The 13476-nt window shown below is 41.3% G+C and overlaps 1 protein-coding gene across 1 annotated transcript; it reads left to right on the forward strand.

The window, feature by feature from the left end:
* Positions 1-2039: 2039 nt before the first annotated feature.
* On the forward strand, positions 2040-11965 carry cd34 (CD34 molecule). The gene is made up of 6 exons (XM_030769888.1): positions 2040-2071; positions 2362-2436; positions 8714-8837; positions 8964-9010; positions 9915-10067; positions 11716-11965. The coding sequence occupies exons 1-6, from the start codon at positions 2051-2053 to the stop codon at positions 11908-11910; spliced, it is 615 nt and encodes a 204-aa protein (XP_030625748.1). The 5' UTR covers positions 2040-2050; the 3' UTR covers positions 11911-11965.
* Positions 11966-13476: the final 1511 nt, after the last annotated feature.

Below are 13476 nucleotides of genomic sequence, written 5' to 3' on the forward strand. Positions count from 1 at the left end.
GTAAATTGAGCAGTAAACTGAATTTCTGTTTTAGGAAATGTAACATATTATATATATTATACTGTTAGGAGGGGAAAATGTATGGGTCACCAAATGGCAAAGTACATTCACATGCAAAAAGCCCATTGGATAAGCTGGCCATAAGCATCTTCATTGGAGAAAAAAAAAAGATTTAAAATGAGATCTCTCCCTCGGGACCATCTCAGGGTGTGGCAAAGTCAGGGGTCATGACTTCTTTCAGGGTGATGTTTATTTACACAGGCTGTGTGAGGATCTCTACCCCACACTTAAGCTATTAATTACCTCAGGCGCCTGTGCAAACAGCCAGATTTGTTTTAGGGTGGGGTGGCTGGAGAAGCAGGAGAGAATTAGAGGATGGACAGGGGGCTCAGCTTTTTTAACCTGATCTCCATGGTGGCCAGCTCTTAGCAAACACACCACCCACATGCCAAGAAATCCTGAGGACCAGTTTTAAGCATGCCTGTGCAGCTGTTGTTACACCAGATGAAGTTGTGCGTTAATATGTCCCTGTGATGAGCAGTTACACCCTGTTGACAGAGTAGTGGTGCTGAATGGAGAGTATTGATGAGAAAAAAAAATAGATAAGAAGGAAAGGGGGGATAGATTGTTTAAGAAAATACACTGAGGGGGTGGACAGATATAGTGACATACTGTTAAGGTCATTTCCTGGCTAGGGTGTCTTCTAAGTGTTGTAAGTTTTTCTTAGAGGGAGGAAACAGATTAAAGGACAGTCTAAACAGCAGTGTTTGAGTCAGCATTGTCTCTCCCATGCATGCCAGATGACTTCTGTTATCACTGGAGGGATTTGTGATCTTTCCCTCAAAATATTGTGGTAGTTTGTAATATTTGGGGAATTATCATAGCTAATTTGATTGTTAAACTGAAGGTGAGAAATAGAATAGAATAGAATATTACAAAATATGCAAGTCAGACTTCAAGGAGGACATTGCACTTGTATGTTGTAAAATGACACCCTTGATTTGGGAGTGATTTTAGCTGTCAACGTTAGTGAATGTAGCAGCCCTGACTGTTGGCATCAGTGCTGTACTATAAACTGTCTTGCCTTTGAATAACATGTAAACATGGTGACATTTTAAGATCAAAACTGAATATCTCCTCAACCCTAGACAAGTAAATAAATAAATATATGTATGTTGTTTTAGGATGTGAGGGGCAAGATACACCTACACTGAGCCCAGACTCCAGTGCTCAGACACCCCCATCCGGTGAGGGCACCACTGTAACCCCAGACGAAACTGACGGAACATCCCTCACCAATGCCCCCACCACCCCCCAGATAGAGGGTAAGAACACACTTCAGTAGAACATACATGTCTTCACTGTTATATCCTAATGAAAAACAGGGCTAAAAAAAGAAATCTTAAAGAAAACTTCTGGATCATCAATGACAGCTGTGTAAGACAGATACAGACAAAGCCTAATATGCTGAACTGCCATAGCTTTGTTCAGCTGGTTTAACAAATCAGCATCAGAGTCCGTAAGCAGAGAAATCCTCTCCAAATGTTTAACAGGTGTAGTTCCTCTTAAAGACAGTCCTGTACTAAACAAAAAGCTATGTTTCTCCAAAAGTGTCTCCCGTGCAGTTACAAGGATAACCTTACGCTAAGTATAAACAAGCATGTACTTCAAACGAAATAGCCAGTGCAAGAAATGAATGCTTATGTCATCTTTACCCATTAACTTGAGCTTGTGAGAAATACACTGTACCCATGATCTTCTATCAACTTGTATTGTTGTATTGTCTTACTCTGATTTTCGTTTTTCCTTTCCAGACACATCTGACAGTGGTGTTATGAAGACCAACAGTCCTACTAGTGACCATGACAAGGTCAGCAGCAGCACACAGGCCAGCGAAACTGCACAACCAGAAAGTGCCTCCACTACTCAGCTTGGTTCCCTCCTGATTTCTGAGGAACCAAAAATAAGACAACTCTACACTTTTCTTGATGGTCTTCCCAGGTCCCACATAGACACAAAAGTCACTGTAAAACCTTGGACACACAACACGATGATCAAGCGAGTGGTAAATGTAAGTGTCCATCAGGAAGCAGTTGAAATCTGGGAAAGGAAACTCTGTGTTTGTGTCTTACAGTTTTACTTACTGATCATTTTAGGGGGCTTATGTACCATCAAATATTGCTACATGAGAATACATTAGACTGACAGTAACATACCCCATCAGAACTCTCAATAGAGAAGTCAATATTTTCCAACGCTAAAGAAACCCCCTTTTTGACAACTTCTTATCTTTGTGTAAAAGAGTGACTTTGTTAAGCATTTAACTGTAGGGAAACAAATGAGCTGTCTGTCCTCTCTCAGGTGATGTGTGTGGATGAAGACACAGTGAAGGACAAGGATGCTGTGAAGATTGAACTGAGTGCTTTCTCCAGCTGTGTGAGTAGTGAATGGAGGGTCTGAAGATACAAACACTGAAGGACTGTCGGTTTGATTAAGTCCAAAATGCTGCTGCAGGAGTTGACAATTAATTTAGCTTTGTGTTAGTTGTTGAATACTGTTTGAAAAAGCACTGAGATGGAGTAGGCAGGTTTTGGAATGAATAACTGAGTCTTCCATACTGGCTAACTAAAAGGTATTGAAGACATGTGAGCATTGAGACTGATCAATATGAAGCATGGAGTTCCTTCTGGTAATGTTTATTAACATTTACCCTAATAGCAACCTGACAACACAACTTAAATACTCCAAAAAAACAAAACAAACCAAAACCAAACAAAGCAAAAAAATTCCTACTGTCTTGACACAGCAGTAGGCATTTAGATTCATTCAGTTCTGATCACAGGGTCCTGCAAGCACTATTTGCTTTAATGACAAAACTGGAGGCCTTCATTTAGAGATCATATCACACTGAATGTAAATATAGATATACAGGATATATAGATATATAGAAGCAGTCTGTGCCACACGATGCAGCATCAGTAGTTACAGAGCGCATTTCATTTACAGTGTATATTTGTGCCCTGTAGTGAGAGTGTATAGTTGTGCCCTGTAGTTACAGTATATATTTGGCAACATTCTGCACTAACTGTAATCTTTATTCAGATTTTCAGAACAACACAAATAAATAATCATAACCTTCAAAGCTGTATAAATATAAAAATATGTACAAAAATAAGACTAATGAATCTCAAAAAGAAGCATCCATACATTACCCATCCCCCAACACTGTCAACCAAGAGTCAATACTAAACCAATTCACCTTGATGGTGTGCAGACCAGTGGCACCAGAACGGGTTTCAAACTTGGGGGGCAAGGAACTACTTGGAATTACAAAGAAATTGTGCTTTACAATCAAATAATCTCTGCTGGACATTCCGATTTTCCAAATCAACAAAATACATTGCATAGCCACTGTACGTGTCGCCCTTCTTCTTAAACTTTATCACGTTATGTACCTTGCGATCTAGACACAACATTGGCTGGTGGTGCAGAGTGACATCATGACAGGGAGTCAAACATTTAGCCTAAAATAATGTGGATTGGGCTGGCTATGAGCTCCCTCGCTTACGAGCGAGAACGTGCTTCTGCTTGTTCTTGTTCAGAGTTTGTATGGATCAGCTAAAGAAAGGCAGGTGACCCCTCAGTGTAGAAATATGTCTACCTGCATAAATCAACGAGACTGTAGAAGCGAGCTAGATTACCGCTGCCATGGTTAACTCCTTTCTCCGTCTTTTGGCATAACAAGGACCAGAGATATTCTGAGAGCCAAAAGTCTGGCTGGTCTTATATTAAGGATTTTGCGCAAACCAGAAAAAATGCAACAATATGTCTGTGAAACTATATATTTACAGTATTATGAATGAAGTGTGCTTTATTTGGTGGCATTTCGTAGTGTGACTGATTTTACAATTGCATTAGCACTGTACAAAGCTAGGGGTGCGCTATTTGATAGATTCCCCTGCTCCACCAACCTCGGGCTTCCATAGGGGGGACCTGAGATTAACCCATCCCCGTCCCACTCCCCATCTCGTACTTCTGAGTGGGAGACCTTCCTAGGCAGTAGCCTGCCAAGCTAACAAACTAGAATCAGGGTGCGTACTCTAACGAGGTTATTTGACAGTGACATGATATCATTGACGTGACGTGCAAATGAGCGATAGAAAACCAATCGGGCAAATGTCATTATTTCGATTTTCTTTGTGCGGGCCCATGTCGCCCATGCCTAAATGTGCCTCTGATCAGCTTGTAGTGACTGTATAATTTCTGTCTTGTAGTTATAGTGTATATGTGTGTCCTGTGATTTCAGCATATATTTCTAGTATACATTTGTGTTCTGTAGTTAAGGTGTGTGGACCTATCTTCCATGTAAACAGAGAGAGATCAACCTTTGCTTAAGAAGCAAACATTAGCAGGCTTTAGTCAGGCTCCCATCAGCGAGACGTAGTGTCAAACACATTCGTTCAGTGTGCAGGCAAAAGATAAACAGTGCTGTGTGGTAAAAGGAAGGAAAGGGAGCAGGTTGTGAGGCCTTTGTCATCCTAGAGTGGACACTGTGACAGTGGGAGTTATGACTTTTCGGTTTGTGCTTGTGGCTATCTTGTTTCATGCACCTTGGAAAAGGGAGAAATGTAATGCTCAGAGGAAGAGAGATTAATTTGTTGGATGTGACAGTTAAACAACATCTCTCATCTTGCCTATTGTTTTAAAGCAAGCATAAAATCCTTCCATCACAGAGAGGTGAAAAATTAATCTGGAAATTGAGAATTCCACCCAAAACTTACTTTTGTTGAAGAGAAAATAAGTAAAAGAGAGACATTAAGTAGGAGTTTTTAACATACGCACGGATGTAGACGCACTGTCCAAATTGGTGTACTCTGCTAAACCAGCCTCCTTGATCCCCTACCTGCTAAACTTTACATAGAGCTTTTCTTGGTCGTGTGGCACAGACTGCTTCTATATATCTATATATCCTGTATATCTATATTTATTTAGTGCTAAACCTTCTAAATATGTCACTTAAATCGGGTGTTTTACTCTCACTTTTAAATGGCAATGATCACACCTTTACTTAAAAAAACGAACCTTGACCCTGAAACCTTAAATAATTATAGGCCGATCTCTAATCTCCCGTTTCTTTCAAAAATACTTGAAAAAATTGTAGCTGCTCAGCTGATAGTCCATATGTCCTCTAACAGTCTGTTTGAAATGTTTCAGTCAGGCTTCAGGTGTTTTCACACGACTGAAACCACACTTTCTAGAGTAACTAATGATCTTTTATTAGCCATGGATGCTGGTGCTACTTCTATTCTTATTCTGCTTGATCTGAGTGCAGCATCACACTGGATTGTTAAAGTGCCTGGAAAATCAAATTGGCATTCGTGGTCTGGCACTCTCTTGGTTTAAATCTTATCTCTCAGAGAGAAAGCAGTGGGTCCACTATAGTAATGCGACCTCTGAATACCATGAGCTTAACTATGGTGCATCATCTCTCAAAACTCTACAGCTAAAAACCTTGGTGTGATTTTTGACTCTAGTCTCTCGCTAGTCACTCATATCAAAAACACAACCAAAACTGCCTTTTATCACCTCGGTAATATCACTAAAATAGGGCCCTTTCTAAGTATGGCTGATGCAGAAACCATTGTTCACGTATTCGTCACATCTCGCCTCAATTATTGCAGTGTTCTGTACTCTTCAGCTGTAGTCTTCAGCTGGTCCAGAATGGTGCTGCCAGAATTCTGACCAGAACAAGGAAGTTTGATCACATTACACCTGTCCTTGCTTCCCTTCTTTGGCTCCCAATTCATGCAGGGGCAGATTTTAAGGTCCTCTTATTAACATATAAAATTTTACATGGCCTTGCGCTGGCCTACCTATCTGACTTAATTACACCCTATAATCCCCCCTTGCACCCTGCGCTCACAAGATTCTAGACTATTAATCGTTCCAAGAGCTAAAAAGAAGTCTGCTGGCAACTGAGCCTTTTCCTACCGCTCTCCCTTCCTCTGGAATGGTTTACCAACAGAAATTAAGGAGGCAAACTCTCTCCATACCTTTAAACTTATCTATTTACTTATGGATAATATAATTCTGATTTGACTTTGTTATAGACATGCAATGCCCTTTGAGACTATAAATAGTGATATTGGGCTCTACATAAGCTTGTATTATTATTATTATATTATTATTATTATCTGGAGTCAGATATTTGGACTCTGACTAATGCCAGATCAGCATATGGAAATAATGTCTGAGCTGGAGGGCAGGAGTCAGCAGTGGAAATGGTCGATGTGATTTTCATTAACTAGAGCTTCCAGAAACAACTAAAGACAAGTCCTACTCGGAGTGTGCTGCTCACCTGCTTGAATACCCAAACATAGTTCAACAGAGGTCAGCTTTTCCCCAGCTGGCTGCTAAATTACAGTCTAAAGGTTTTTTAGGGAGATTCCACTTCAGGGGGCTCTGTTTAAATGATTCAGGAAAACCAACTGAATATGGAATAGAGCAGAGAGCTTGGCCAAGGACAAGCTCTCTCTCTGCTGGGACTATTAATGAAGAACATTCATGTCCAAGACAGAGACTGGGAGAGAGAGAGAGAAACCTGGTAAAAGAAATACCTTGAACATCATGTCCACACACTATTTTCCCATACTGATGTTGAACAGAGTGGAAAATCTCTCAATGAGAGATGTTCAGAAATGTGTCTGCTAAAAATGTCCACTTTAATATTCCCATGAGAAAATCAGAGGGCTTTCTCCTCAAAGCAGCACCAACACGCATCTCACAAATGGGTTAAGGCCATTAGTAATAAAGAAAACACACATTAGTCTCACTCACCTTTTTTAGAGACTCATTCGGAGCAAATTTCCTGTTGTCAAGTGGCTAACTCAGATATATGTCCTCAGATTCTGGAAGGATATGACTTCTTACATGGCCTTGTTTGAACATCTTCACCTCCAAAAGCATACATAGTTTTCATTTGTTTATGCCTCTGGTATGGTTTGGCTCTAAACACTTTAAGACAACTGGAGAGAGAGAGAGAGAGAAAGAGAGTGCACAGAATGATAAGGGAGGAAAGTTGAACCATTCTCCACATCAACCTCCGCTGAATTTGCTCTGAGTGCCTGAGGAACACGCAGGCATGACACAGACACACTCCTCATCAGGGGCCTGAAATTTAGGATAGGGAAAGTGAGACTGTCACCCAGGGAGCCCCATACAGTTCCTCCCAGCTTACAGGGGCAGTGTAAACCTCAGATCAATTGTACACAGACAGGCACACACACACGCAGACACACACACACACACACACACACACACGGCCTGCGAGGCTGTTCACACAGTACAGATCACATTACCCAGAGTAAGGCTCCGTTCCCAGTATGGTTGTGTAACACAGTGATCTCATAGTCTGAGGAAAAGTGGGGACTGCTGGACTGTTTTTCTTTTTTTTAATGGAGCTGACTACATGCATGACTGTATGGAGTTCTGAAATTCTGTGAACTGGATTCTGTAAAAAGTGAACAAAGTCGTATTTGAAAGGTTAGACAATCACACGTGCGCGCATGCACACATACACACACACACACACACACAAACAAACTCTGTAGCACACATACACAGTTGTGGTACACCTTGAACCAACCAGAATGTTCTGTAGTGAATGAGAGAGAGAGAGAGGGTGAGAGAGAGAGACTGTTCAAAGCCTGGCCTGCACTGCTCTCAGTTCTTTGAAACAGGGATGAGTAGAAACACACTGTGAGAGAGAGAGGGGGGGGGGGGAGAAAAACACAGTCCAAACAGACACAATCCCATGACAAGAGCAGAAAGCAAACATCAAACTTCACTTAATGAAACTTTCACTGCCTATCTGAAGAATCGTTCAAAGCGAGGTCACTGCAATGAACATTCAGTCCAGACTGCCGGCTAACAGTTGAATGCCATATTAACATACCAACATTTCTGCTCCTGAGGATATCTGAAGGTCCTCTGTATTATAAAGTGTGGTTAAAAATGCGGTGACGTTTACCCCCTGTGGCCCAGAGGATACAAACCCACTTGTATCCCACAAACCCACTTGTCTCGTACAGGCATGGTGTGAGACAGGATTGATCTCCATCCTCATAGTGGGCAGTGATCACTGACTGTCAGGTCCTGTCATTTGACCAGAGCTCTGCTCACAGTGGTAAACTGCAGGTAGCATGAAAAGCTGCTTTGGCAGGTGAGTGAGAGACTGGAAGAAAGATGTGTTAGCCTGGCTTACGCTGACTGATGGGCACGATTCGTTATGGAGGAGAACTAAAAGAGGATCGTTGGTAAGAACTGGAGGAAAGGAAAGAGTTTGAGGAAAGAGTTTGGTGGAGATTGTGTTACAGATATTTGTTCATCTTCTAAATAACACTGTTTTATTCTTGTGTAGTAGTAAATCGTGTTTCCTGATAACACATTCTCCACTAGAGGTGATACTTTGTAATAATTGATTATTCTTAACAGATAATATTATCTTGAGAGTATTTTGGGTTCAAAACCTGACAACAACTTGTAAGACAAAGCCAGTGATTTAAATGAAATATGTATCAGGCTGTACATGGAAGCTGTGTATTAGACCAACATTTATTAATCTTCATGCATCATCAAGTATCACCTTAACACGCTGTGTGTACAAAGTGTGTGTCATAGCAATGTCAGCATTTCTCTCATGTCTCTCTCACAGGAGCACACCAGACAGCTTGTTCAGAAGTATGGCACTGAATTCTGCGACTCTGAGTCCTGTAATTTCCAAATCTTCCAAAAGGAGAATTCCAACAGTGCGATCCTGATTGGCCAGAGTGTTACAGGTGTGCTTTTGACTAGACTGTCTGCACAGACAATGAATTCAATCTCAAGAAGAAATGCTGGAATATGGATGTGTCTCATTATCCACATAACGTCTGCTAAACCCTGAGTTTTCCTTCTCTACACAGATGATCTTCAGGGTGTGACTGGGAAGATTGATCATCTCAAAGAAAAGGTGTGTGTCTAAATGACAAGAGCAGTTTATGCCTCATGACTGATTTGAAACAGAAAACACACACTGGTGCTATTTACTATGCATGACGTGCAAATTACAAATGCATACTTGTGAATGCCTATCACTTGCATGTTCATGGACAAAACTAATGTGGCAGATGGGTTGAGGTGCACAGAGAGCACTTGATGGGGACATCAGGTTTGAAGTCTACACTTTAGGTGCAATGACTGTGCAACATCACTCAGTTTAATGTCAAACCCTTTGGAGTGAAAAAACAAGTAAGAAGAGAGTATTCAGTGCAGGAGGGTGCAAAATGTTTGAGTTCTCCCCTTAGTCTCCCATCAGCGCTTAGAAGCCATTGCTGACATCAGTACCAGTGATATGCACTCCTCCCCACTCTATCCCTTCTTCTATCTTTTTATTACCTCCCTCTCCCAGCTGGAAGTCATCTTTGGCCTGGGTGAGCTGGGAGGACTTTGCTTCTGTTACTAAACCTTTGACAGTCCACCTGTAGACACACACACACACATATACACGTGCATGCACATGTACATACATACATACACACACACACACACACATGCAAACACTACACACAAACCAATTAGTCTAACCCGTTAATGTATCTCTGATCTTGGTGTCGTTGTTTACCTTCTATCACAGTCATGTCTTTAACGGGTCTGTGTGATTAACTCTGATGTGTGACGCTCAGAGAGCTCCGCACATGTGCATGTGAGAACTTAGACAAAGTGAAAAATACAGTCACTACTCTAATGCAGGCCTTAACCAACTATCTCAACGTGATAATTACAAATGGCCATCAAACCTGTGAGCTAGCTAGTGCTAGCTAGTATATATACGATGTGTATATCAACCACACATTATTCCTGTGATCCTCCTGTAGCTGGGCGTGGTGAAGGCCTCCCCACGCTGGGGGAAACACCAGCCCACAGTGTTGGTGGCTTTGCTACTGTCTGGGCTCATTGGGGCTGCTCTCCTCATCGCAGGCTACTGCTGGAAGACCCAACGCAACAGCAATGCCAAGGGCATGAAACTGGTGAGTACTACTCACACTTTCACTATCTCAGACTTTCGTTATCTCAGACCTTCACTATCTCAGACTTTAATTATCTCAGACTTTCACCATTTCAGACTGTCACTATCTCAGACCTTCACTATCTCAGACCTTCACTATCTCAGACTTTCACTATCTCAGACCTTCACTATCTCAGACTTTTGTTATCTCAGACTTTTGTTATCTCAGACTTTCACTATCTCAGACCATCATTATCTCAGACCTTCACTATCTCAGACCATCACTATCTCAGACCTTCATTATCTCAGACTTTTGTTATCTCAGACCTTCACTATCTCAGACCATTACTATCTCAGACCTTCACCATTTTAGACTTTCACTATCTCAGACATTTGTTATCTCAGACTTTCATTATCTCAGATTTTCGCCATCTCAGACTTTCGCATCTCAGGCATAGAGGAGAAGGAGTTGCATATGGCCCGTGCTTGTCAATACCATGATTTTACATGAAATTGTTTGTTTGGCTTATTTTTGTTTGCTTTTTCTGAAACTACAATCTGTTACATAGAAGTCTGTTGGAGCAGTGACATGTGTGAGACATTGCTGTTCTTTTCACCATTTCACCCGGACTGAATCAAACTTATTTAGTTTTACTGATTAGAGCTGGTGTACCTACATTTTAATTCTATGCCCATTTAGTCTTGAGAATGTTTATGATGTTTGCCCAATCATAGATCGACACTGAGAATACACTGATTAGTGGGTACTCATTTAATATACTGAAGACTCATAGAGAGATTTACCGTAGGCCGTGCATGTGTAGAGACCCACTGAGGGTTCTGTGAACCTCATGAGGGAATGCATCCATACAGCATGTTCATACACTCAGTCAACAGCATGGCCAAGGCAGATCTTCAGCAATCTTCAGGGACTTGGTGTTGGGCACACCCACATACAGTGTTTGGCTCCACCCTCTCTTCTCCTGTAGAAAATCACTGGTAGAGCTCTATCACGAGTGTCTTGTCAGTTCAGTCCAAAACGTTCTTCATCAAAAAAACACACTCCAGATAAGTGCATATACAAAAGTTTTCTAATGATCTCCTGCTTCATTTGTCCTGAAATGAATGTTCGTGAAGAGGTGTGCAACTGTTTTTAATGAGCCAAGGCCCATACCCTGACCAAAGCTATAAGTGAATGTTTTTTTAGAAAATTCTTAACAGTATCATATCTGTACCAGAGAGCTGCAGCTGTATTTTTTCAGTCTGTTGAGACTGTTGGTTTAAATTCAGCAAGTGATGGGTTTGGAGCTTTGACAGTTTTACATTGTAAAATACTGAAGACCAGTATCTGCCACTGGTATGAAATAACAAAATAGTTTCAAGCTGTAGATGCAGTTTGAGTCAGAATGTCCCGTGATCTAGCGCATAGCCAGCAAAGTGGCAAAAACGATCACAGGAACTTGTGTTCCCATTCTGTATTCTGCATTGCATGATCACATGTACATAGACATAGCTCAGTAAAGTTTAATAAACTTTGCCTAGAGAATGTCCCTAAACACCCTCAGAAATTTGAGCACTGACATTGCATTGAAATAAAAGAAGGAGCACAACTCATTGTTATGAGTGATATTTTGGTCTGAACATGTGTGTCTGTCTCTGTTTGTTATTAGCCGGATGACTCCTATCAGGTGGATGAGGAGAATCAAGGCAACACTCTAGTCTCTGTGGCTCCCCTCACACCCCCTGAGCCCCAGGAGAAGCCCAGCATCAACGGTGAGTCCCCTGAAGCAGTCAAGACCCAGACACCAGCCGCCACCAATGGGCACTCCACCACCAAGACTCCTGTGGCCGACACCGAGCTGTGAGAAGAGCGACCATCACCATCCACAGTCAGGGTCTCCACCCTGAACTACATCTCTGCAACCCCATAAAACAGCCCCTACCACTCAACAGAGACACAAGGAATACATAGAAAGCTCAAACATAAACGTATTTTAATTTTTGTGTGTTATCTTATGACCTGCCATATTAAACCTATTAGACTCACTCTGCAGGAGACAACAAACCTACACTGTAAAAGGGAATTATAGTCATGATGATGATGATGATGATGATGATGATGATGATGATGATGATGATGATCCTCAGTAGCCTAGTAATATTCAAGCACCTCCTAACTTTTCCTAAAACCTCTCCGCCCAGTGGGAGATAATCTAATGTTAATGGAGTTCTTAGTAATAATATGTCTAAAATAGAGGGACAAGTGATCACAATGATGCTGATGATGACGACAGTGCTAATGATGATGATGATGATGGTGGTGGTGGTGATGTCGATGATGATGATGATGATGATGATTTAGATGTCGTTTGACATGTGAAAGGATAGGTGTGGTCTGCAAGAGTGAAGCAATGACATGACCTGGGTGTGGATGGAGGACCCTTCTCTTGTGTCAGCATTGATTCCATCAAGGGTTGTACAATCAGGGAGGATACCTACTCATTTCCTGATGTTTTACAACTCCCAAATCCAATCCTCTCACCAAGAATTACAACACAGACGGCAGTCAGGGAGTCACAGCTGTACTAATCACACAAAAACAAAGAATTACAACACAGACGGCAGTTAGGGAGTCACAGCTGTACTAATCACACAGAAACAAAGCAGACTTTTAGTCTGGATAAACTAATCAGAGTGAAACTGATGAACATGAGTTTTTAATGTGTGTGTGTGTCTGTGTGTGTGTGTGTTTGTGTGTGGTGTGTGTGTGTGTGTGTGTGTGTGTGTGTCTGTCAGTCTGTCTGTCTGTCTGTCTGTTCAGGTTGTTCATGTGTACAGCATATATTGACTAGATGATAGTCTTGTACAATTCTGTTTATAAAATGTCATGACAAAGTGATGACTTGGAGGAGTTAAGGTGAGAATAAGACATGCTACTGTTGGGGTTAAATCTCATCCTTTAGTTCTGTCCTCTAACATGTACTCCATTTCATTACTGCATCTCAGCCCAATTCAGTGCTTCAGCAATAGAGCTCCCTCAGTCAGGGGTACCTCTGTAATACAGACTCACTCTGTTCTCTTCATAAATCAGTAATACGTGCTTTTTTTTTTTTTTTTTAAATCCTTTTGTCTTGGCTTAGTCACTTAGGTATAGTGGTAATCTTCTGAACAGCTTTTTCATAACCATTTTTTGTGTTGTTTTTGTCTTTCCTCATACAGTATTTTTTACTTGTGCCTGACACACCAAAACCAAAAAATCTAAATTCTGTAAAAAAGAAAAAAAAGTCAGTCAAAGTTAGATGCATGTTACTGAACTCTGTGTTTATCCCAGTGTGTGTGTATCTGTGATAAATATCCAGTGATTACTGGTTTGTTTCTCTGGTATGTCATGAGTAATTTAGAGAGCATCATATTAATATTGTCCCGATTGT

The sequence above is a fragment of the Chanos chanos genome, chromosome 3 (genome assembly GCF_902362185.1).
Source record: "Chanos chanos chromosome 3, fChaCha1.1, whole genome shotgun sequence".
Classification (NCBI taxonomy): domain Eukaryota; kingdom Metazoa; phylum Chordata; class Actinopteri; order Gonorynchiformes; family Chanidae; genus Chanos; species Chanos chanos.